Source organism: Bubalus kerabau, chromosome 1 (genome assembly GCF_029407905.1).
Source record: "Bubalus kerabau isolate K-KA32 ecotype Philippines breed swamp buffalo chromosome 1, PCC_UOA_SB_1v2, whole genome shotgun sequence".
Classification (NCBI taxonomy): domain Eukaryota; kingdom Metazoa; phylum Chordata; class Mammalia; order Artiodactyla; family Bovidae; genus Bubalus; species Bubalus kerabau.
This window is the reverse complement of record NC_073624.1, coordinates 175,225,243-175,249,767: the sequence shown is the minus strand read 5'-3', so window position 1 is coordinate 175,249,767 and position 24,525 is coordinate 175,225,243. Positions and strand designations below refer to the sequence as shown.

General features: G+C 56.3%; 2 protein-coding genes across 2 annotated transcripts; both read right to left on the bottom strand.

The window, feature by feature from the left end:
- Nucleotides 1-813: 813 nt before the first annotated feature.
- On the bottom strand, nucleotides 814-11,607 carry NR2F6 (nuclear receptor subfamily 2 group F member 6). Its single transcript, XM_055541800.1, has 4 exons — nucleotides 10,635-11,607; nucleotides 6,966-7,060; nucleotides 3,049-3,633; nucleotides 814-1,553 (listed from the first exon to the last, which is right to left on the bottom strand). The coding sequence occupies exons 1-4, from the start codon at nucleotides 10,916-10,918 to the stop codon at nucleotides 1,279-1,281; spliced, it is 1,239 nt and encodes a 412-aa protein (XP_055397775.1). The 5' UTR covers nucleotides 10,919-11,607; the 3' UTR covers nucleotides 814-1,278.
- A 3,630-nt stretch (nucleotides 11,608-15,237) lies between these two features.
- Nucleotides 15,238-24,410, bottom strand: USHBP1 (USH1 protein network component harmonin binding protein 1). Its single transcript, XM_055566495.1, has 13 exons — nucleotides 24,306-24,410; nucleotides 23,849-23,950; nucleotides 23,606-23,754; nucleotides 22,958-23,381; nucleotides 19,835-19,960; nucleotides 19,523-19,659; nucleotides 19,209-19,349; nucleotides 18,764-18,937; nucleotides 17,887-18,136; nucleotides 17,038-17,259; nucleotides 16,176-16,282; nucleotides 15,739-15,861; nucleotides 15,238-15,491 (listed from the first exon to the last, which is right to left on the bottom strand). The coding sequence occupies exons 2-13, from the start codon at nucleotides 23,900-23,902 to the stop codon at nucleotides 15,302-15,304; spliced, it is 2,097 nt and encodes a 698-aa protein (XP_055422470.1). The 5' UTR covers nucleotides 23,903-23,950; nucleotides 24,306-24,410; the 3' UTR covers nucleotides 15,238-15,301.
- Between the last annotated feature and the right edge of the window lie 115 nt (nucleotides 24,411-24,525).

Genomic DNA, 24,525 nt, shown 5'->3' with positions numbered 1-24,525 from the left:
TATCACCTCAATCAAATCCACATTTCAAGGTCTGACCTTAGAGGTCTCCATCTTCTAAATGCCAATTTCTAAAAGTTTTTTTAATTACGTGTAACAAAAAAAATTGAAACTGGCTCAGGCACAAAAGGGGAAGTCTGGGCTCATGGAACTGAAATGCCCAAGGGTTTCAGATGTGGCTTGATCCAGGGGCTCTGAAAGTATCCTGCGTAATTGGTCTCCTTTTTGGCTCTGCTTTATCCTCCTAATTTCCATCCTGCCATTGAATCTCACTGGCCAGCTCTGGGCCACATGCCCTCCCTAAACCAGTCGCTGTGGCCAGCGAAATGGAGGGCTATATCTGGGCTGAGATCAAGGGACAGAACTCGCCCCAAACATTTCTCCCAAGGACACTGGGGCCCAGACACCATGATTAAGGGTTGACCAAAGAAAACAAAGGGACTTCCCTGCCAGTCCAGTGGGTTAGGCCTTGGCATGGTTGGGGAACTAACATCTCATAAGCCGTGTGGTGCAGCTAAAAAAGGGAGAACAATAAAGTACTTAGTCCAGGGTTTGTGTGAATGTATGAGGCTCACTTTCATAGGCCAGAATCTAAATTCATCTGCTCAGCCCAACTCCTACAAACTCATTGGCTGACCTCTGGCCTCCCCTTCCAGCCTGTTTCCGCACAAAACTATCCCACACAAACAAATTTTAAAAAACCAGCAAGTAGGACTGTTGTTAGGTTGTAGGTGTTCCAGCTGGGCTGCGAGTGGGTCCCCATGGTAGGGTGCCTTCTGTGTCACCCCTCCCCCGACTAAGATGATGGAGACTGTGCAGGTAGGAAACTTCTTTATTATTGGCCTTGATTCATCCATCATGTAGTGTCCAACATGGATTACGTGTCCAGAGGATCAGTCTGGCACTCATCACCCCTGCCTGGCTGCAGCTGCCCCTCCAGTCCAGACGCCAGGACTTTGCCCATGACACCAGAGAAGCCACACCCCCACGAGTTTATTCTTGGGGTACCAAGGGACAAGGCTGTCCTGGGGTTGGACCCTCTGTCTCGCCCCTCATTTTCATCAGGGTTTCTGGGGAAGACTTGACTGGAGTCTAGACAAATCAGTCTCTTTTTGGTTTCATGATCATTTAGAAAACAGAAAAGACAAACATTTCACAGTCTTTAAAAAATAGGAGTCTGAGGAGGGAAGCCAGGGTCCTCTGTCTGGGGGAGCACCCTCCCCCGCCCCGGAGGCCTGAGCATCCGTGTCCCTTGAGGTCTGCAGACCTGGCCCTGTCTGGTCACTGGCCTGAGCCGTAGGGCCAGTTAAAGGTACTTCCTGACAGCAGCATGTCTCGGATCAGCGTCTCGATGGGCGTCTTGCCCACCAGGCGCATGAAGAACAGCTGGGAGATGAGGGAGGCCGGGACGGCACGCAAGGCAGGGAGCCGCAGCAGCAGGCGCCCAAAGCGCTGGGGCTGCGATGGGTACTGGGCCCGCACGTACTCGGTGAGGGCCACCTGCGCCTTCTCCTGCAGGCTCTCCACATGCGCTGGGTCTGAGAGGCCGCAGGCATCTAAGGGACAAGGGCAAGGTCAGAAGAAGAAGTGGCAGGAGGACACAGGACCCCAGGGCTGACCGGGGCTGGGGGACACCACTCAGGGCTGTTGGTACAGAGGAGGGCACTCAAGGGATGGGAGATAGGACCTAGGGCACAAGTGGGGGTGTCTAATATCTAAGGCAGTGTTGGTCCCCAAGAGATATTAAGGTGGCCTCATCTGAGGATGATGACACGGAGTGCAGGTCGTGATGTCTCAAGGGTGGAAGGGCCCTGACTAAGGCATTTAACAGGGAGACAAGTTCTAATCAAGCTTGAGGAGGAAGGAATTCCCTGGTGGTCTAGTGGTTAAGACTGCACTTCCACTGCAGGGGCTGCGGGTTCAGTCTCTGGTTAGGGAAATTCTGCATGCCAGGAGGTGAGGCTGAAAACACCCCAAACAAAAAGCTCAAGGGGAAGAGGGGGCTGGTAAGGGGACTTGGGAAGAAAAGCAAAGCCTAGAGAGGGTATTGAGACATACTAAACAGACCTCCCTTGTGAGTGAAGGTGACAGGTGAGAGCCCTATGAATGTCAGGGCAGAGAAAATGTCCTGGGTAAGTAAAGAGGGGCAAAGCCATATTATTGGATAAAAGCCACCTCCCAGAGTAGCCTGGGTCTGGCTCCGCATCCTTGGTTCCAGGAGACACCTAGTGGGACCTCCTTGCAAAGTGCAGAGTCTGCTATGCCACCACTCCCACCACAATAAAGCAGGGCTTTGGCGGCGGGAGGGTTACTGAAGACTAGGAAGGAACTAAGATGCCTCCGCCCCTAGGTGGGAGGGGCTTCAAGCCACACCCCCTACCCGATCCAGCTCTGCTGCGGGTGGCCCCTGGAGGACTTCCGGAGTGGGGGGCAGGTTGGGAGCCTGGGTCAGTGGTCTAGGGTCCTAGGAATCAGGGAGCGAAGGGCCCAGGAGAGCCCAGAACCAGGTGTCAGAGCACCCCTGCCTTTCATAAGTGGAAGACAGTCCTCCACTAAGTGGTCAGTAACAAGAGGAGCATCCTGATTTGGCAGATGAGGGTCAGAGTTTAGGGAGAACGGAAATCAGTAAGTGACGGACAGAGCCAAGTGGGCAGACCTCCCCTCCCGCGGCCCCCCACCTGTCATTCTGCCGTCAGTGCCCACTGAGCACGATGAACACCTTGATGAGGGGGTGAAGGGTGGGGGGGGTCTCAGGGAGCCTGAGAATCAAGGGGGGATGCTGTGGGGCCTTAAGACATGGAGCTGTGAGGGATCAAAGTTCTTATGAAGGCCTGGGATCAGGGAGTGGGGCCATCACGGACGGTGTCAGACCACCTGCATCGCCTCCTCCACTGTCCCCCAACAGCGCTAAAGGCGCATGCAGGGACGCAAGTCTGGCTAGCTGTAGATCCGGAAGTGGAGGACTAAGGGGGTCAGGGTCAGGAGCTAGGTCTCTCCCCTCCCCCACCCAGCCCCTCCCCAGGCCAGAGCCCCCGTTCCAGGGCGTCTCACCAGGTGTGAAGAGCGCGATGGCCTTGAGGCAGCCGTACTCCGCGGAGTCGACCTGCAAACGGCCCAGTTTGTCCACCTGTTCCTGGAAGGCGCGCACCTGGTCCATGAAGGCCACGGCACGCTCGGCGGCCATGGGCGCGGCATGCAGGCCGGCGGCGGCCAGCAGCGGCGCCGTGTGCAGGGGCAGCGCTGCCTGCGCCGCGTTCAGCACGAAGAGCTCGCTCCAGCTGAGGCGCAGCAGCGCCACCTGGTCGGCCACGGGCAGCTCGGGGAAGAAGGGCGCGTGGCGCGCCCACTCCACGGTGCTGAAGAGCAGCCGCGCCGCCAGCTCGCACACATTGTCGATGCCCAGCACCGCGCCCGCCGCGCCGCTCCCGGCTCCGAAAGCGCCCGCGGCTCCTGCACCGAAGCGCCCGGCCGCGGCGGGATAGGGCTCGGCACGCAGCAGCTGCGCAATCAGCTCCGACACCGGCTGCCCCGGGAAGAGGTCTCCGCCGGCCACGGCCAGCGCAGAGCCAGGAGGGCTGCCCGAGGAGGCTGCCACAGTGCCGGGTAGCGAGTGCGGAATTCGGCCGCGCTGCACCGCTGAGAAGGGGAGATAGAGATGAGGGGGTGGGGAGGGGGAGAAGGGGGAGGGAGATTGCCAGCACGCAAGAAATGCGGAAGGTACAGGAGAGGGAGGAGTGGAGTGGGGACAGGGAGCGGGGCAAGAATCAGAAGACGGGGAGTGAGGACACGGGAAACCAGAGAGGGGAGTGTGGGGTGTGAGGAAGGCGGGGAGGAATTAGGGGGAAAGTGGGAACCCCGAGTCATGGGGTGGGGCAAGTAGGGAGGAAGAAAGGTTGGAGATAAAATTATCAGAGGGTTACTCATACCCTCCGCTCCAAGCCCCCAACTCAGCCCTTCCCTGAACCCCCAATCCCTACCTCATGGGCACAATGCTTGTTGGGAGGACAGAGGCCAAGGTCTTGCAGGCCCCACCTTGCTCCACCCTGTGCCCCCTGAGGTCATGTCCAGCCGCCATGGGGCTACTTCTTTCAGAGAAGGAAGGTGGGGGGGCATCTCAGGTGGAAATGGGACCACTGGGTGAGGGCTAATTTAATTCACATACCCGCCTCCCCCTCTTCTGGACTGTGTGAGCTCCCTTCTGCAGCCCAGGGAAGCCAGACCTATCAGTCATGTTCTCATCTGTCAATCATAGGAGTCTAAGAGCTGATAATGGGTCTAGGGGGGGCAAGCACCTTCCTAGGACATGGGCACGTAGCCAGCCTACTCCTCAAACAAGTGATCAGTAGGAGCTGGCACTGATCTCTCCTATGGAAGTAGGATATTTCTCTACCTCCCAGCCCCACCCTCCAGGTCATGGCCCCCTAGAGCAGGTCTCATCTGCCTGGGCCTCTGCAGTGACCTCAGTGTTAAGAATGAAATCCTGGTCAGTAGCAAAAAGTCACTGTTAGCAAAAAGTAGTGTTAGTTGCTCAGTCGTGTCTGACTCCTTGCGATCCCACGGACTATAGGCCGTAAGGCTCCTCTGTGCATGGGATTCTCCATACAAGAATCCTGGAGCGCGTAGCCGTTCCCTTCTTCAGGGGATCCTGACCCAGGGATTGAACCCGGTCAGTAGCAGGTGCTCAGTAAACATGAGATTCCATCAGTAGCTTTGCCTGTGATGGGGAAGGACCAATTGCTGGCCTTGGCCAGTGCCCCCAGGGATCACGTAGGTGACAAGAGGAAAGCTGAGGTGCAAGGAGGAAGGGTGGCTGTATGCCATCCTGGCCCATGCCACAGTGGGCGGGGTGGAGGGGCTGACTGGGCTAGATGCCAGACAAAGACTAATTAGTAAGCTTTAATGAGGTGACATGCCCAGTCTCATCACCTCCATGAACTTCTGGTCAACCCACCATGAAGCAGTGCAGGAGAGGGACACAAGTGGGAGCTGAGGGCTAGCAGAGCTGATCAGGGAAGCAGCATTCAAGCCTTATCCCATGTGATTTGAAGTCTCAGGAGCCTCTGTCTGTCAAATGGGTGTAGCTGGGTTGAGGGCCAACAATGAATCCCAATTAACCTCTGGCTCACTTGGTTCTAAAGCCCACTGCCATCATTCATCCATCACCCGGCCACCTCAGGGTCTTTGCATTTGCTGTTCCTGCTTCCTGAGAACCCCTTCCCCAGCTCTTCCTCCCCATTAAGCCCAGACTGTGTGGGTTCAAATCCCAACCACAATTACATTGCTCTCTGTACTCTTTCCCCACCCATAAAAGTATGCAGTTGATAATAATCATGACGATGATAACACCAATCACTGAATTAAATGAGAATGTATCTAACTGGCTTGGAATAGCTTTTGAAACATGAAAGTGAAAGTCACTCAGTCATGTCCGACTCTTTGGGACCTCATGGACTACACAGTCAATGACTTCTCCAGGCCAGAACACTGGAGTGGGTAGCCTTTCCCTTCTCCAGGGGATCTTCCCAACTCAGGGATTGAACCCAGGTCTCCCACATTGCAGGCGGATTCTCTACCAGCTAAGCCACAAGGGAAGCCCAAGAATACTAGAGTGGGTAGCCTATCCCTTCTCCAGTAGATATTCCCAACCCAGGAATCGAACCAGGGTCTCATAGTAAGAGCTAAATGGATAGTAACTCAAGCCAAGAAACATTAAGCACCTTCCATGTTTTAGAACCTGGTGTAGGCTCTGGGGATGTGTCAGAAAACAAGACAGACAAAAGTTTCTGACCTTGAGGAGCAAGCAAATTATAAAGCAAGATAGATGGCCCGAATAAAGGGGTTGCAAAGGGTAATCAGGAGGGCTTCTCGGAGGAGGTATGTTTAAGCAAATCTTAAAAGAAGGTGAGAGAGAAAGCCATGTAGGTGTCTGGGAGAGGTGTTCCAGACAGAGGGAACCACCTGTGCAAAGGCCAAGAGATAGGGCTGTGTTTGGGTCATGATCTGAGATTTATTATTTCCACCTCGAGACTTTGAAGATCTGAAGCCTGGATTTGATGTGGATTTTAGGTCAAATTCACAAGTGGAGACAAAATCCAGGTTGCAGGGGTGGGGGTATGGACAGTCACCCCCAACTTCACATGACCAAAGAGAGTGATCAGATGATCTTAAGAGAAAGACTCTGGGCAGCTGTTCCCAGCTTCTTTCACAGAGGCTCAGCAGAGAAGAAACCAACAATAAAGCGGGAGAGACTCAGCTTTTAGACACAGAGAAGAACTGCCAGCCTGGCTCATAAGAGTCCAGGCAGAGACACAAAGTCCAGCCTTGGAGCCGACATTGAAGTGGGCCAGGTTCTGCTCCCTAGCCCAGTGCTTCATGTAGAAGTCTATAGGTTCCACCTGAATTCTAAGAGTGATCGGTGGAATTCTAGACCTAGCTGCTCTGCGCAGATCCACCCAAGTCCCCAGGGCAAGGACAAGAGGCTGGGCCTCCCTCTGGCTCCCAGCATCCCCGATCAGGCGGAAGGGTGAGCTGCCCTTTGCCTTAGTCGGGTGAGTTCCTGCCTTGGGCAAACACAAGGCAGAGGGTGGAGGGAAAGCAAATCAAAAAAAAAAGTACATCATTGTTCAGAAAGTGGTGGCCAGGATAGAGGACAGAGGGTTACCGGGGTTAACTTCAGGTTCCCTGCCCCTGAGGCCGGGTTGGGAGAGGTTGTGGGGAGAAATGTTCTAACATGGGCCAAAGTGGGGGAGCCCCTTGCAGCCCAGTTCTGCCTCAGCCACCAGGCAGCCATGGATAATTGGATTCCTCCAGCCCAGGGCCAGATCCAGGCCCACGGGATCTCAGGATCGGTGGTAACGAGGTTAGCAGGCGCCAGACCCCACCCTCCATGGCTCCCAGACCCCAAGAGAGGGAGCAAAGGGCAGGCCGCTTGTTCACCCTCTGCCCACCCCACCCCAGCAAGTACTCACCTTCCTTCCTCATGCCCACCCGGAAGCACTTCTTGAGGCGGCAGTATTGGCACTGGTTCCGGTGATGCTGGTCGATCTGGCAGTCACGGTTGGACCTGTGGGCATGCAGAGGTCACCAAGGAGGTCACCATGACACCTACATTCTGGCCTGGGAGCCACTTTGTGAGACGTCTTAGAAGGTTGCACCTGGGAACCACCAGGACCACCCCCCATCCCTACCAACAACCTGGGCTGGGCAGATGACCCCAAAGTGGCACAAAGTTTAAGCCTGCAGGTGTGCAAAAAGGAAAGGACAATTTGGGGGAGTGGAGACAGATGAAGAGCAGTCTGTGGCAAAGTGGATTAGCATGCCAGGGAGGGTTATGTTGGAACTGGGTTTTGAAGGATGAATACAAGTTCCCCAGATGACCAGAGGCAGTTCCTGGCAAAATGACAATGATACCCAAAAGATTTCCAGTTACATTTTACTTGGTCCTCGTCAGGCCAGGGGACAGGGTCTTTGTCCCAGGGCACTATGAGAGCGGAGAAGGAACATGGTCACAGAGCAAGACTTTGTGAGTTGACTAAGAGATGAGAACCCAGGCCAGTCCTCTATGGGGTCACAGCACCATGGGGCCCCAACATTACTGCCTGGCACGAGGCCACCATCGATGTATGAACAAATGAAGGAATGAATGAATGAACTCCTGTACCCCTCTAAGATGTCAAACCCCTTCTCTAGAAAGACCATCCAACACCTAACTGAGCCCAAGAAGCTTCCTCCAGGGGGTCCTCGGGGATTGCTGATGCCTTTTCCAGGGACGGGACACGTGGCCCCGCCCTCTGAAGCAACGAGTTCCGTCCAAGGTCAGTCACAAGTTGGAAGGTTCAGGCCTTTGTTCTTCCAATGTCCCCAGCGCCCTTTTTCCCCTTGGCCCCTGTTCTATGTTCCCTCCATCTCTCTCTCCTCTGAGCCTTTTGAGGCCTAAACCAAGGGCTGGAGTCCCAGCTGGGCACCAATCGGGTACTCAGAGCTAGTCACAAAGTAAGACAAATACTTAATGAAGTTAAAAAGTCAAACACATCTTAGCTGCGGACACCCAAGGCCCGACCCTTGGGCAGCCACTCCTCCACTGAGCCTTGGTTTCCTCATCTGGAATTGGGAGGCCAAAGGCCAATTCTGTATGGGATGCACTCATTCTGGAGAAAATTGGGAGTGCAGGTTGGGGGAGTGTCAAGACTCGGGCCCCACCTGGGAGTCCCAGTGGCCAATTTTGGAGAGGTGAGGCTCCAGAGGGCCTCTGTGTCCTACAGCACCAGCCTCCGAGCCCCCAGGAAGAGGCCCTACTAGGGCAAAGGGAGCTCAGGCAGAACCAGAACAAAGCCCAGCAGGCAGGCAGTGGGAGGGTCCTGGGCAGCCGGGTGGAAACAGCCAGGCTTGGGGCAGGCAGGCAGGGGCCTGGCTCGGGTCCCGGAGACTTCAGGGGAGACCCTGAACCTTCTGCCTCAACTTCCCCAGTTGTAGAGTCAGGAGAGATCTTCTGTCCCTCCAGATGGGGAAACAGTAAGTTCTACCTGTTATCCCACCTAAACAGCACATGCTTTGCCAGACCCCACAGTCCAACTCTGCCTTCTCCCTGGGCTTCTGGCTTTCAGTCCCATTTGATCATTGCTCTCTTTTGCTTACACACCTTCTTCCATGGTTCCCCATTACTTTCACTCCAGAATTTCTGACCCACTTGGCTCTAACTTCTCCCATGCCTGGGTGGTCTCACATTACATCACTGATCCCCAATCCTGCCACTGAGTGTTTGCTGGAGCCACACTCTCTGCAGGAGTGCCCTTCGTTTCTACCTGCTAAACCCCTCATGTTTCAAGGTCCACCTCCTGTGGCCTTCCTCTCTGACCCTCAGACAGAGCTCCTTGTTCCTCCTGGGACCCCAGACCATCCCTCCCTCTAGCCCAACCCAGACACCACAGACTGGGACACCTGTGTCTCACTGTATCTCCCTCAAACTGGGAGAAGGCTGGGCTTGGAACTGGGGTCTTTTCTAGGGTACTGGCATCAAACCACGCACGTCAGGCCCCGAGGGGTCTTTGTTGATTCAACCTGAGGCTCAGAGAGAAGCAGTGACTTCTCCCGGTCACACAACACAGACCTTCTGAAGAACATGCCAGTGCCAAACAAGGCCCCTCTCCCTGGCCTTGGTGCTCCCACTCTAAGGAAGCCTCTGGGACCCCCAAACCACCTGAGCCCCTCCCCTGCCCTCCCTAAAGACCCGGCCAGAGAGCACACAGTTATTCCAGCAACAAGAATGAGGCCAAAGTCTGGTGGCCCAGTTAGCATTGGAGGAGGGAGTAAGCCAGCTCCGCGCCATACAAAGCCGCCCCCAACAGGCCAGATCTGGGGCCAAATTCCTGCTTCAGGTACCCAGGGCCCCACCCAGTAGCCCTGCCAACAAGCCATCAGCAGCTCCCCCTGGGGAGGTCCTGACCCAGACTTGCCTGGCCCCCCACCTTCCCAACCCCACAGTTCCCTTGCTAAGCCCCAAGTGGGCAGGGTCTCTCCCTGGGTGACCCAGGGCAGGTGCCAAGAGCTTTCTGGGCCTTAGTTTTGCCCATGTGGAAAATGGGACCCTCCAAACGGGCTCTCCAGAGCCCAAGCATGTTCCTGGAGGATGCAGAGTAGCGGTTTGTCAATGGAGGAAAAGGGGACTCAGCAAAAAGTGATGGGAAAGGCGGGGTCCTGGACTGGACACCCAGTGCCAGCAGCTTCTCCCCTAGACCTAATGCCCCGTCGGGAACCAGAAAAGCTAGCCAGGTCACACCCGGCCAGTGGGGACTCCAACCTAGGACAGCCTAGGGCTGCTTCTTGGAAACATTCATCCCCACCCAGTCTCAGAACCGACAAAAGTTTCAGGGATTTTCCAGGATCCCAATTCTGCACCTACTCCTAGCTAGGAAGGCGTGTAGAGGGGGTTGCGGGGCTGGAGCAGCCAAGATACGGTCAAATCCAGCCGCCACCTCGGACCTCTCTCGCAGGAGTTTCCGGTGACCCAGGGCCCAGAGAGCGCCCATGGGGGTTCCCCCTGACGGGCAGGCCCAACCCCCACAGCAGAAGTGCCCCCCTCCCCCGGCCCCATGCGAAGGAAGCCGCCCTGTGCCACCTAGTTTCGCTCCAGCCGCCGCCTCAGTAGTCAGGGCGACTTTGGAAGTGATATTTGACCCCAAGGGCGCGCCGTATCGATCCGCGCGGCCGCAGACAATGGCCCCCGGACGCTGTGAGCTCCACAGTCCAAGTTCCACGTTCGATCCCCACCCGGTCCCCGGCGCGCCGAGATTCCCAAGGGAAGGGATGCCCTGGGATTAGGGACCCACCCCTGACAGCACCCCAACCCCTCGCACCGCAGAGCTGACCCCTCTCCGGAGAAAAGGAAGGGAGGGAGGAGGAGCGAGTAACTGGGGCGGAAGCTGCCAGGGACCACCTGATGGGGGGGGGGGACCTGCACCGATACAGCGCCGACTGTATACACAATCTCAGGAGTGTGATGGAGAGGGGGCGAGGGACCTGTGCCCCGATCTCTGACGGGAAGTAGAGAACCAGGGAAGGTCAGCGCCAGGCCCAAGGTGACCGAGCAGGTCAGAGGCCCGGCCCGGGTGCCGGCGGCGGTGCGCTGAGAGGGGGCTCACCGGCAGGTGTAGCTGAGGTTGCGGCGGATGCTCCGCTTGAAGAAGCTCTTGCAGCCCTCGCAGGTGAAGACGCCGTAGTGCTTGCCGCTCGACTTGTCCCCGCACACCACGCAGTCCACCTGCAGCCCCGGCCGCTCCTCGTCGCCTGGCTCAGCGTCGCTGGCGGCACCGGGGGGTGAGGCCGAATCTTCCTCCGCCGCGCGCGGGTAGCCGCCCGCCTTGTCCACGCCATTCGTGTCGCCGCCGCCCCCGGGGCCGCCCCAGCCGCCGGTCACCATGGCCATAGCCCCCGGGCAGCGGGGCCGGGGCGCCCCCTCCGCGTTTCTCCCTCGGGGCACCCCTCTCGGCCCGGGGGACCCTAACCGGCGCGCATCCGGTCCCGGTGCGCGGGGGTCACCCGGTTGCACCCCCCAAAAAAGTTTTGCAGCAACTTCCTGCGGCCGGTCCGCGCGCCCGGGCGGAACTGGTCGGGCCGGTTCCAGGTCAACTTTCCCACGCGTGCGCGGGGCCGGGCCCCGGACCGGGGGGGCGCGCTAGAGGTGCTGGCCGGGGGCCCCGGGGACTCGCGCCCCGCCGCCCTGGGGCCCCGGCGGGGGAGCTCGGGCCATGGCCCGGCCCAGGCAGCGCAGGGGGTGCCCTCCGGCCTGGCCGCCGCTCGGCCAAGGGCTGCGGCCAACTTAGCGGGCTGCCATCCGAGCGCGGGAGGCCGGGGGGAAAGTTTGGCCGCAAGTTGCGCGGCCGCCCGCGGCGGGGGGGAGGGGCGGCGGGCGTGCTCCGGGGCCGGTCACCGCACCCCCTGAGGCCCCCAGGGCCCCCGGCGGCCGCTCGGGGCCTGCAGGACCGCGGGCCGGCGCTTCCCGAGCTGCCGCCCCCGCTGCGGCCGCGCCCGCCCGGCCTGGGCCTGTGCCTGAGCCCGAGCCTCGCTCTCGCCGCCGACCCCGCGCGCCGGCCTCGCGCTGCGGCCGGTTTGACACACAACGTTCCATTCGCGGGGCGGGCGGGGGGCGGGGGCGGGGGCAGGGGCGCGCGCCGCGGGCTGGGGGCGGGCGCTCGTTGCCCCGGCGACGGCCGCCCTTATATGGACATGGGTGGCCGTGCGCGGCGCCCGGCGCCCCGGCCGGCGGAAGGGGCTAGGGCGGAGCGCGGGGCCGCAAGGCCTGACCCTCCTCCCTCCCCTCCCTCGCTCACCCCACTCCCACCCCCGTCCTCGCCCGGCTCCAGCCTTAACCCCTGCCGGGCCGCGGCGGGAGCCTGGGCCACTGCTGCCCTCTGCCCTTCCGCAGCCTCGCCAAGATGTCTCTCTAAGGCCCTCCCCTCCACCTCCGGCCTTGGAAGTTGTGTAGCTCAACCGCCCTCGAGGCGCCCCTCGGCACCACCCCCTTGCATTCCCGGCAGAAGCAATAATGGGGGGCCGGTTGCACCGGGGGGCACGCCCCTACGCAGTATACACACACCACACACACCACACACTCCCCTCCTGGGGCATTTCTTTGCACAGTTGCATGATGGATTGTGTTTGCTTCCTCTTCCAGAAAGTCGCGGCGTCCGACCCCCACCCCACCCTTTCTCTGCTTGGGCTAACACCTGGTGTTCGGAATCTCCGGGGGGGAAGGGATGTTGTGGTCTGCGGCCGGCAGGGGCGCGAGGTCAGGGGGCCCCTCTCCAGAATTTCAGGCTTCTGGGGGCAGGGCGCCCACCCGCCCAACGAGGCTGGAGGCAACAGGAATGCCCACCACCCCTGACGGCGGCCTGCCCCCTTTCCCCTTTAATTTCCTTTTCTTTCTATGCTTCACAGAAAGAGCTTGACCAGGGGCCGACTGGACTACAGATGTCTCTTCCAGGCTCCCCAGAGTTTCCCAGCTGCTGCTCTGCCTCCATGTCACTGCCTCCAAGACCCCGGGTAACGGCAGCCAGCATATATTAAACACCCTTTGTATGCTCTCCTGGCCGCCCTGGGCAAAGAAACCTGAGCCTTGCTTCTGAGCCTGTTAACCTTTAACCGGCTGGAAAAGCCCTTCCTGCAGTGACCTTTCACCTTGGAGTCCTGAAGGTCCAGGCCTTATCTCCTGCCCTGCCCTGGGCTAAGCTGGACACTCGGACACGTGGCTGGGCCTCTAAGGGTTGCAGGCAGGAGAGAAAGGTCCTCTGCCCCCACCGGCCCCTACACCCTCCTCTCTCAGGAAGGGTCCTTGAGAAAAGCCATTCCCCTCTCCAGTTGACGTCTGAGGGGCATCCTCCCTGGCAAGGGCTGGAGATGTTTGGAGATCTTGCTGCAGTTAACAGGATACCAAGGTTCTGGAGAAGCCAGGCAATGGATGCCCAGCCCTGGGCCTCTGGGCATCCTGGGGAGGGTGTGGCTGGGTATGAGGTGGGGGGGGGGGGAACGTTTTAGCAAGTACAGAAAGCAAGAAGCACTAGGGTTAGACATGAGGAAGGACTTTCCAAGGGTCTGACTGGAGTGGAGTTCTCTGCCCCATAACCTGCATTGGGCTTGAATGGTTAAAGAGGACACTTTAGGTCCTGACAGTCCAGTGGTTAGGGCTCTGTGCTTCCACTGCAGGGGACATGGGGTTGATCCCTGGTCAGGGAATTAAGATCTCAGATGTCCCAAGTAAAGATCACGCATGCAGCAACCATGACCCAGGGCAACCAATTTTTTTTTTTTTTTTTTTTTTTTTAAAGAGAGAGGACACTTTGGTTCGGCGGCCCAGGAATGGGAGGCGCTAGCTGGGTATTTGGGGTGACAATGGGTGTCCTAGGTCCCTGGTCTGAACTGTTTAGTATCCTCGATGGGGGCGGACGTGGAGGTGGGTGTCTCAGAGATGAGAGCCAAAGACTTGTAAGGAAAAGAAGGCTCAAGGAGTCAGAGGGGGCTCGGAGAAGGGAGGGGACAGGGAACTGGAGTTTGAGGGACACCTAGCCTAGGGGAGGAGTCCGGTGGAGATTGGAAGAAGGTATGCCACAGATTGCAGAACCTCGAGGTGATCCAACCTTTCGGGGGGCTGCCCCGCCTCCGCCCAGGAGCTCTATAGCCCCCCGCAGCCCCTGGAGGTCCGGCCCCGCCCACCTGACCCCTGCCCGCGGCCCCGCGGTGACATTTGACCTTGCAGAGGCCGCGACCAGGGACAAAGAGGCCTGGGCCCATCTGCTGCGGGGCACCCGTGGGAACAGCAAGACCCGGCTCCCGGTGGCCTGGGAACCTGCCCCCGCCCCCCCAACGGCGACCTCAGCTCCCGCCCCCACCGCCGGGGCGAACTCCTTCCCCACCTTCCAACAGGTGACCTTGCTTCCTCTCGGCCCCACCCCATCCCACCCCCCACCCTCCACCCTCCGCCACGGGCAACCTAGTGAGACTCGGGGAGACGGACAAGAGGGTCGTACAGTCGGGTCCTCTGCCGGGCTACGGGCGACCTTGCCCGCCTGAGTTGCCCTGCTTTCTGCAAAGCCTGCCTCGGTCTGGAGATTGTGCTTATGGTTCGAAGGTCACCAGCCCCCAGCGCTGGCCCGAGGCTCCTGTGGATCCGGAGGACCAGGTTGAGTCTCGGCGGCTGACTAGCGCCGACCTCAGGTCAGCCTTGCCCTGCCGGGAGAGGCAGCCGCGCCGCGCACACACCTGCACAGGTGCTGCCTGGAACCACCCCCACCCCCGAACCTCACCCCCACCAGGCTGGGAATGAAAATCTATCTAATCCGCGTCTTGAATTTCAGCTACCACCCAGGAGGGGACAGCTGGCCACTAATCCGGGGCGTCTGTGTCGAGCCTAACCCCCTTTCCCAAGTCTGCCAGACGCCTCTGGAAGGGAAGGGGGCGTGGCCTATGTAAATAAGATGCTAATCACTTGCCTGCTATTAATCTGACACTGGCACCTCCCAGAGCTCCCATCTCATGCAGGTGAAACTGGCAACTTTTCAGACTGGCCAAGAGCCATCCAGACGCTCTAGGGCAGTGTACTTCTTTGCCCATAGTTAGCAAACCTGAGTTCCTCAACAACAACTGTATAACGCCCCTGAGATCTCTCACTTGCAGAGTTTTTTCCTTTGCTCACCACCCTAAAGCCCTTTACCTTAGCGCCACATTCTTTGAATGCAAGTTCTAAGGCCACCTCTGATTCCCCCTTCCCCCTCCCTCCACTCAGGGATCAATGCTCTTCCAGCTAATATTTCACATGCTGAACTGTTCAGGCCTCAGTCTTCCTTCTGGGTTATGGGTATCTTCCTCTCGGGAATATCCTTCAGACCAAACCTAGCATTTCCTTGGGAAGCAGGTGGGCAGGGGAAAGTGTGCCCTGCCCCAGTAGACACCTTGCTGGGCTTCTGGAGACAGATAAGGGTTGGAATTTCAGCTCTGACTATGTAACCTCACTGAACCCTGAATGCCCCCAGCCAGTCATGGGAATCCTGTCTCGACAGCCCAAGTTGCTTCTGCCATGATCCTTTTGACATGTCTCTTCGCATGCCACGTGGGGTCAGACCAAAGATACAGAGTCTTTCTCAAATGCCAGCCCTCTCCCCATCAAACCCCAGACACTCAGGTATATCAGCCCTCATCACACAGAACATGCTTCAACATGCAAAGTCATGCCACAGGACACAATGTCACTCCAGAACAGTTTATGATGTGACCTAGCACAACTATCTGGCATGTCCAGACACAGCCAGAGTAGGGCCTAGAGAAAGGTCTCCCCAGGCCGGGAAGGCGGGCAGGGAAGTCTGGAGCTCTCTAGGGCCCTTGCGGTGGCTTGCAGCACTGCCAGCTCCTCTGCCTGTCGGGCTTCCATTAGTGTCATCTGCTGCTCCAGCTTCTGCCGTTGCTCTTCCTGCTTCCGGTGGGCACCTCGGAAGGCCATGACCAAGGTGCTGAAGGGAGAAGAAGGCTGAGCCAAGAAACAGCCCCCCATTCCACCCAAGACAAGGGCTAGGTACTCCCAGCCACAGACAGGAAGCTGGGCCTTCCGGGGGTCCCAGCATCACTCAGCAGGGGCTGACACGCATTAGGCACCAGAGGAGGTGTGGAATGGATTGAACCTGCCACCCACCTTACAGGGGGGAAGCTGTGGCCCAGAGAGAGCCAGGGATGCCTCTGAGGTTACACAGAGAGACCCACCTGTGAGCTTTGCATAAATCACTGTTCAGCTCAGTACTCTGAGCACGTCTGGCTCGTCCCTTCTGAGCCACCTCTTCTAGCTCTTCTCGCAGAGACTGCAGCTGCTCCCGCAGCCCCAGAGCCCTGGTACAAGGGTGGAGAGAGAGGAGCTCACAGACATAGCCACTCCTGTCTGCCTTCCCCACTCCTACCCACCTGCCCAAGATGTTTCCTTGTGAATACAACCGTACACCCAGTCCTCCACTGTACACAACACCCCCGTGGGCTCTCACATATTACCCCCACCCAGGCCACACACACCCTAGCACAGTACCCAGGCCACACACACCCCAGCACAGTACCCAGGCCACACACACCCCAGCACAGTACCCAGGCCACACACACCCCAGCACAGTACCCAGGCCACACACATCCCAGCACAGTACCCAGGCACACACCGAGTCAGTGATGCTGACAGTTCCTGGGCCAATTCTTCTGGGTCCTGCACTTTGCTCACTTGGCCTCCATCAATACCCCTGCTGCCACCAGGGACAGCAGGAGGACCCTGAGGGAGGCAGAAGGGAGGGTAGTGACATTGACCTAGGCTGAGAGTGTGTTCAGCCCAAGCTGGACACCGAAGTCATCACAGACTGTGGTGGCTACAGTCCCTGCTCTTACAGAGCCCCCAGTCTTATAAGATACCCCAATAAGGATACAGTTGTTCCCTAACAAGGGAAATAAATAACAAGAGATCTCATTTTCAGGCAGTTCACAGGGACTTCCTAGAGGAGGTGATGTCTGACCTCAGACCTGTAGGAAGTCAAGGACTTAGATAAAGAGGAAAGTGACTGGTGTTCCTGGCAGGGGCATAGCACTTAGAAAGGCATGGAGGTAGAAGAGATGATTCAAAGGAGGGTTCCAGAAGCCTCTAAGGCTTTAAACAGAGGATAGATATGATTAGACAGTAAGGGCAAGAAGGAAATCCTCCGGGAGTAAGCTGGAGCCAAAATTTAGGAAAATATGAAGCATGACCTGGAGCTGTTGGAGTGGGAAAAGGGGAGTATGAATAGCCTGGGGGTGGGAAGTAGAAGGGACAGGTGTGACTGGAAGACACTAAATCCCTTGGGGCTTATTGGGCTCAATGCTCTCAAAGAAAGAAACTCTGAAGTACAAGCGTGAACTTTCACATGCATTTTTACCATTCAACTCCTTTTTTTGGTGCAGAATGGAAACTGAGGCTCAAAGGAGACTAGGATTAACCAGGGCCACATATCCAGTAGTATACTGCTATCCCTACCAGGCCAAGGCAGGGTCACTCACCTGGGACCACTCCTCTTCATCTCCACTGCTCCCACCTCCACTGCTGTCTCCACCACTACTGTTGGCCCCGCCAGTCCGAAGCTGTGCCCGCTCCCAGCGCAGCTGCTCCAGCAGGAGCACGTGCGCTGGGCCCTGGGCTCGGAGGGCAGCCTCCCGCAGTTCCAGAGCCCGCTTTTCCCGCCGCACCAGCTGTAGCCGCAGCATCAGGTCCTCTAGAGTCTCCTGAGAGACCAAGGAGAGGGTAGAAAATTTGTGCCTTGAAGGTCAACTGTTGAGAAAACTGAGCCTCTAAGAGGTGCCCACTGAGGGCTGCTCAGGCAAGTATCCTAACCCTTACCTTGATCTTGCATGATAGGAAAAATCCTTCCATAAAAAACTACAGCTGTAGAAATAGCCATTCAGAGAGAGCAAGCGTCTTAGACAAAGTCAAGTAGAAACTCAATGGTAGCGTCTGGAGTTTCTCCAAATTCAGAACCTCAGCTCTTTGATGTGTGTGATAGCTGCTCAGTCATGTCTGACTCTTGCAACCCCATGAACTGTAGCCCACCAGGCTCCTCTGTCCATGGAATTCTCCAGGCAAGACTACTGGAGTGGGGTGCCATTCCCTTCTACAGGGGATCTTCCCGACCCAGGGATCAAACTCGTGTCTCCTGCATTGGCAGGCGGATTCTTTACCACCTGAGTCACCAGAAAAGCCCCCAGCTCTTTCATGCCAGGTTACAAATTTCAAACAATATCCAGCAAAACTCTCCCTTACTATTTGGTCCCCTAATCGCATCTCACTCAGACTCGGCAAAGGATTTGGTCCCACCAGGAAAGATTGACACAGTGACCACAGCCCATGTGTACCCGTGTGGCCGCCAGGTCCTGCTGGATCTGCATCTTCTCCAACCGGGGCAGGGCTGGGCCAGGCTGGGTCCCCAGAATGGCCTGCACCATGGCTTCTGCATGGGGCACAGTAGATATGGGCACCCAGGTGGAGCCAGGCTCGGAGGGAATCTTCACCAGAGCACGGCGTTCCTGGAGACGCTGAACATAGCCCTGGAGCTGGGAAGCTACCTCCTGTGATGTGGGCTTATCCACGCTGCTGCCTTTGGGACTACGGGAGACAGAAGAGGCCTGTGTGAACTCTGCTCAGCATGGCTACGCTAACTTCATGGCAATCCTGGTGGGCTTTGTCATCTTCCATCTTACTGACCATGACGGTTCCTTCCAAGGCCATCTGTGGTAGGCATGGTCAAACTAACACGGTGGGCACCATAATGTAAACCCAAACGGGCAACATCAGCCCGCTGATGATCATTCATCAGTGATGAATGATGAATGAAAGCCACCATGCCAATGGGCACAGTTACTCACACCATCACGGGGAAGCCATCACACCAACTCAATGAGCAACACTGCTCAACCTGCCAACCCTGTTATGCAGCATTATGACAACCCCTATGGGTACCAGCATCATGCCAACCCCACTAAGCACCATCATACCACCTAATTGGTGGGCACCACTATCCATCTTCATGCCACCCTGGTTGGGTCCTATACCAACCCCAATGGCTGTCACCACCATGTCAACTTTGTTGAGTAGAAAACAGCCAACTCCAGCAGGCCTAATGCCAGCCATAGGAGCCACGCCAACCCCCAATATAGGCAGTTCTGGGAACCCCATTCTGCAACCAGAGCCCCACTCACTGGCCCACCCAGTCCCCAGGGTTCCCAAGGGCACCTTGGATATGGATCCTGCAGTGTCACTCCATCCATGGCAGCCTTCTCCTGGACTAAGAGCCTCTGAGCTTCCTTCTCAGCTGCCTCCAAGTCATCCATGAAGGCTTCTTTTCCAGCTCCTGAGTCTGCCTCCCGGAGAGTGAGTAAGGCTCCATATGCCTCCTCACAGTGTTCACTGAGGGACAGCAGTTCTGAGCACTCCAGCATACCCGTCCTGCTACGTAGTTGACATCCCCACTTGGAACTGTCACTCCTCCTCCTAACCCCAACCCTGGGAGTTTGTAAATTCCTTCAGCACTCTGGGACAAAAATTGCCTTAAGTTAATTTCCACGGCAAGGGCAAATACTTTTCAGAGAGGGCTCCGTCTCTCTCTGGGAAGTAGGACTATCCTTTGAGGATATCCATTTCCTTCCCAGGCAGTGAGTCATGGGTGGGGTGCACTGACCTATACTGCAAGGCTAGACGCAGCGCGGTGGCCTCAGCCTCCCGCTGGCCCAGCTGCATGCTGAGGCCCTCACATCGGCCCTTGTACTCCTGGAGCACAGCTGACAGCAGACGGTTGAAGCATTTGAGTTTCTCAATGTTCCTGCCTCCGGAGGTAGGGGAAAAGGGAAAAGTGAGTGACTTTGAAGGGCAGTTAGGACACCATGGAATTCCACCCTTCCCCACCCCACCCCAACTCCAGCTCCAGACTCCTGGCTTTATATCCCAGCTGGGCGGCACCAGTGCCCTTATGAGCTCAGCATTTGTGATTCTTACCCTCGGAGTTTCTCCATCTGGGCTTCCATGATGTGCATCTCAGGCGCAAGGGGCTGGGTTGGGAGAGACCCAAGCATCTGGGTGCTGGAATCACTCTGCAGGCGCCGGAGCAGGGGGTGAGCCCGGGAGAAGGGATCCTGTCAAAAAGGGGTGACTTGATTCACCCAGAATTTTCATTGAGAGCCTAGCATCATGGGTTTAGGCCTTTTGCAATCCCCAAAGCTATTGGATCACATGACCAGGATTTGAGTCTCATGGCCCCAAACCCTAAGGATCTGAAACAGACCATGGTTTTTAGCTTCACACACTCACCTGTGAGCCCCAGGTCTCTCCATCAGCCCCAGAGCTGCTGGAACCACTACCTGAGCCACCTGCTTGGTCACAGGAAGGAGGTGGAAAGGGCTCCAGCCTCAGCAGGGAATCCTGCAGCTCCTGGACCTGTGGGGAAATGGGGAATGTAAGGCTGGGGTGGCTCCAACCACCTGCTATTCTTCCCTAAGACCTGTTCTTGGAGCAGTGGCAAGAGCACTAGCTGGAACGTAGGACCCCCCAGATTCTCATCCTGCCAAATAGCTTCTTGTACAACCTTGGGCAAGTCATTCAGCCATGACTTGGTCAGCCATTCAGTCATGCAGTCCCTGAATCAAGACTTCTCTTTCCAGATGTCCAACAGGTACATGAAAAGATGCTTATCATCACTAATCTTTGCATGCGTGCATGCTCAGTCACTTCAGTCGTGTCTGACTCTTTGCGACCCTATGGACTGTAGCCTGCCAGGATCCTCTGGCATGAGAGTCCATGGGATTCTCCAGGCAAAAAAAAAAATTAAAAAATACTGGAGTGGGTTGCCATGTTCTCCTCCAGGGGATCTTCCGGACCCAGAGATCGAACCCATGTCTCCTGTGGCTCCTGCATTGCAGGCTGATTCTTTACTGCTGAGCCACTGGGGAAACCTCACTAATCCTTAGGAAAATGCAAATCAAAACCACAATGAAATACCACCTTACATCAATTAGAATGGAAAGCATCAAAAAGCCAAGAAAGGGACTTCTCTGGAAGTCCAGTGGTTAGGACTCCGCGCTTCCACTGCAGGAAGCAGGGGTTTGATCACTGGTCAGGGGAACTAAGATCTTGCATGCCTTACTGAGTGGCACGACCAAAAGAAAAAAGAATGCAAAAGATAAGTGTAGGCGAAGATGTGGAGAAAAGGGAACCCTCGTGTACTGTTGTTGAGAATGTAAATGGGTGCAATCACTATGGAAAAAAGTATGGCAGTTCCTCAAAAAATAAAAATAGAACAACTATATGATACAGCAATTCCATTTCTGGGTATTTCTCTGAAGGAAACCAAAATGCTAACTCGAAAAGACATCTGTACCCGCACGTTCATTGCAGCAGTATTTACAAGAGCCAAGACACAGAAGCAACCTAAGTGTCCACTGATGGATGAATGGATAAGATGTGGTAAGTATACTTATAGAATGAAATATTATCCATCTGTAAAAAAGGAATCTTGCCATTTGGGACAATATAGAAGGACCTTAGTGCAGGAGCCGCAGGAGATGTGGGTTCGATCCCTGGGTCGGGAAGATCCCCTGGAGGAGGAGATGGCAACCCACTCCAGTATTCTTGCTTGGAGAATTCCATGGACAGAGGAACCTGGTGGGCTACAGTCCATGGGGTCACAAAGAGTTGGACACGACTGAAGTGACTTAGCATGCACACAGAAGGACCTTAAAGGCACCATGCTAAGTGAACTAAGTCAGCCAGACAAAGACAAATAGTACATGATCTCACTTATAAGTGGAGTCTAAAATAAAACAAGGGAGTTCCCTGGTGACCCAGTGGTTAGGACTTGATGCTTTCACTGCTGTGGCCTGGGGTTCAACCCCTGGTCGGGAACTGAGATCCCACAAGCCATGCAGCAGGGCACAGATAGATGATAGGTTCAAATTTTAAAAAACTGAACTCACAGATACAGGGAACATGTTGGTGGTTGCCAGAGTTGGGGGGAGGGGTCAGGGAAGTAAAATTTTTTTTAAAAAGACTTCTCTTTCCCAGATGAAAAATGGGCTCCACTCCTTGCACTGGGCTTCCGCAGCCCAGGTCTCACCATCTGTGTCCCTCCTGCCCTGACATCACCTGGGCTCTGGACTCGGACGTAAAACTGTCCGTTTAATGACCCCATGTGGGTGGCTCATGGCATCTTGAGCTGAATAAGGCCTAAGAGCTGTGGTCTCCCTTCCTCCAAACCTGCCCCTCCCACCGGCTCCCTATGTCTCACTTCCAGTCTCTAAGGCTCCCAATCCAGGTCTCGTCTTCAGCCCCTCTCTAGCTTTCACATCCCACCTGCCAGCTCCATCTTCAGCATTCCCCTAAATCTGCCCAGTTCTCAGTCTCCACAACGTTGCCACCTCCTGGATCGCCAAGATTCCACCTTCTCCCCCCACAAGCTGTTCCTCCCAAAGTCGCCAGAGGGCGCCTGTGAGCACCTGCATTAGGTCTCCACCTTTGTTTGCTCAGAGCTCTCCGTGCCTCCCACCTCACTCAGAGCAAAAGTTCAAATCCTCCTTGAGGCCCACAAGGCCCTCCGGGATCTGCTCCCATCACCTCGGTACCCTTGTCTCCGCCTGCTCAGCCCCATACTGGCCTCCTCACTGTTTCTTGAACACACTAATCACACTCCAACCTCCAGCCTTTGCATATACTGTTCCTTTTGCCTAAAATGCTCTTCCCCAGTTCCTTAACATGGCTCCTCCCTTGCCTCCTTGTGGTCTTTATTCAAGTGTCATTTCTTCGGTGGGCCTCTCTGATCCTCTTAACTAAAGTTGCAAGGGATCTTTGTCTCTTTGGGGTTGTGGACAAAGGTCCATATAGTCAAGCTATGGTTTCTCCAGTAGTCAATTATGGAAATGAGAGTTGGACCATAAAGAAAGCTGAGCGCCAAAGAATTGATGCTTTTGAACTGTGGTGTTGGAAAAGACTCTAGAGAATTCCTTGGACAGCAAGGAGATCAAACCAGTCAATCCTAAAAGAAATCAACCCTGAATACTCATTGGAAGGACTAATGCTGAAGTTGAATAGTTTGGCCACCTGATGTTAAGAGCTGACTCACTAGAAAGTACCTTGATGCTGGGAAAGATTGAAGGCAGGAGGAGAAGAGGGTGACAGAGGATGAGATGGTTAGATAGCATCACCAACTCAATGGACATAAGTTTGAGCAAACTCTGGGAGATGGTGAAAGACAGAGAAGCCTGGAATGCTGCAGTCCACGGGATTGCAAAGAGTTGGACACGACTTAGCGACTGAACAACAGCAAGGCAAGTCAAAGCTCAAAAAAAACCTTCACAAATGAACAAATGATTCAATGTGTCTTCTGCCAGGCCTGCCTCCCTCCCACCAGGGATCCCTGGGAGGCAGCTCTGTCCTACTCACCTCTCTCTGCAGCATCTCCTTCTCAGCCTGAAAGGCCTGCAGGAACTTCTGTGTGCGGATCAGCTCATCCTCCCGGCTGCCCAAGGCCAAACGCAGCCAGGCATTCCTTTCAGCCAATCGGGCTGCCTCCCGCTGGCAACTCCCAGCCCCCTCTTGCTCCAAGCAGGGCTTTGGTGCCCCCTCACTTCCGTTCTTTGCCTCCACTGGCCCAGGACAGTTTGGGGGCCGGTGGCGCCAGGCAGCAGCAGCTGCTTCCAGAGAGCTCAGCGCTTGTTGGAGAGTCTGAAATATATCAGGTCCAGAGGGGACGCCCTCCCCATCCTGTGGGGCTGCCTCTGGGGCCTGGTGGGTTTCCTCATGGGGCTGCCCCGCAGGGGCTGGGGCTGGTCCCCTGCTAGAGTCCCCACCAACTTCTTTGTCAGTCCTGTGAAGAGGTGAGAGATGGAAATTTCTGGAAATGGGGTCATCTGGGGTAGCTAACACACAGAGGGTTCGTAACAAGGCTAGGACTGCAGGGCCTTGAAAGTCAGGCCAAGGGCAATGGGAGCCATGGCATGTGTGTGAGTCGGGGAGGGATATAAAAAACATCTGTGGGTCAGAAAGATGTGCCAGGCCTGCAGTGGGGGACACAGACCAAGTGGGCCTTACCTGATCTCCAAGCCCTGCCCTTTGGCCTCCACCTCAGGGCCCAACAGTTCCAGCTTGGTGCTATCTTGAGATGCCACAGGGCCCGGCTCAGAACTCCCACTGGCTGCCTCAGCCTCCTCTGAACTCTCTGCCACAGGGTCCAGCTCACCCTACAAATGATCCCCAGGGCTGAGCTCTGAGCCAAGCAGATCTGGGTGCTGGAGTCTTGCAGGGTTGGGTGTGGCAGGAAGGGGGAACACTTACGGGCAGAGTGTGTCTCCCTCGCCGGCTTCGGGGCCGTGTGGCCCTGGCACTCATTGTTATCCAGAAATCAGTGTCTTCTGAATCCTCCTTTATCCTCACCTGCTAAAACCACAACCTGACTTCAGTTCAAAGCAAATGACAACCTCAATTTCCTCTTCTGGGAAATGGGCATTGATTTCACTTCTCCAAAGGGATCTTGAGTTATCAATGTGGATTTGGCACATTTGAATGCCTCCCCTGATGGTCAGCTCACTACCTCTCAAGGTTGCCCTGACCTCTTCCTTTCTGTCCCCTTTATTTTCCTCTCTCTCTTTGCTGCCTTCCCTCCCCTATCCGGGTTTGGGAGGAGGAGTTCAACAGTCCTCTCTCCTCCCCAGGGCTCTCCTGAACCAGAGATTCTAATCCTGGGATTTGGTACCCTCAGCCTGCTCTACTCCCCTCTCCTCCTGGGGGGTACCTTGGTCAGAAAACCAAGTCCTGCGACATTCTTGGGGTCACTCTGGCCACTGCCCGCTCAAGCTCGGGCTGGCCAAGGCCAGCCTGGGAGGGGCTGGGAAACAGGAAGCCCCATCCCCAGCCATGTGACTTGCTATTGTGTAGTTTCCTCCTCAAGGGCAGCAGCTTCCTCCAGCCCCAGCAACAGGACACAAGGCCAGCTCCCGAGATGTCAGTCCTTC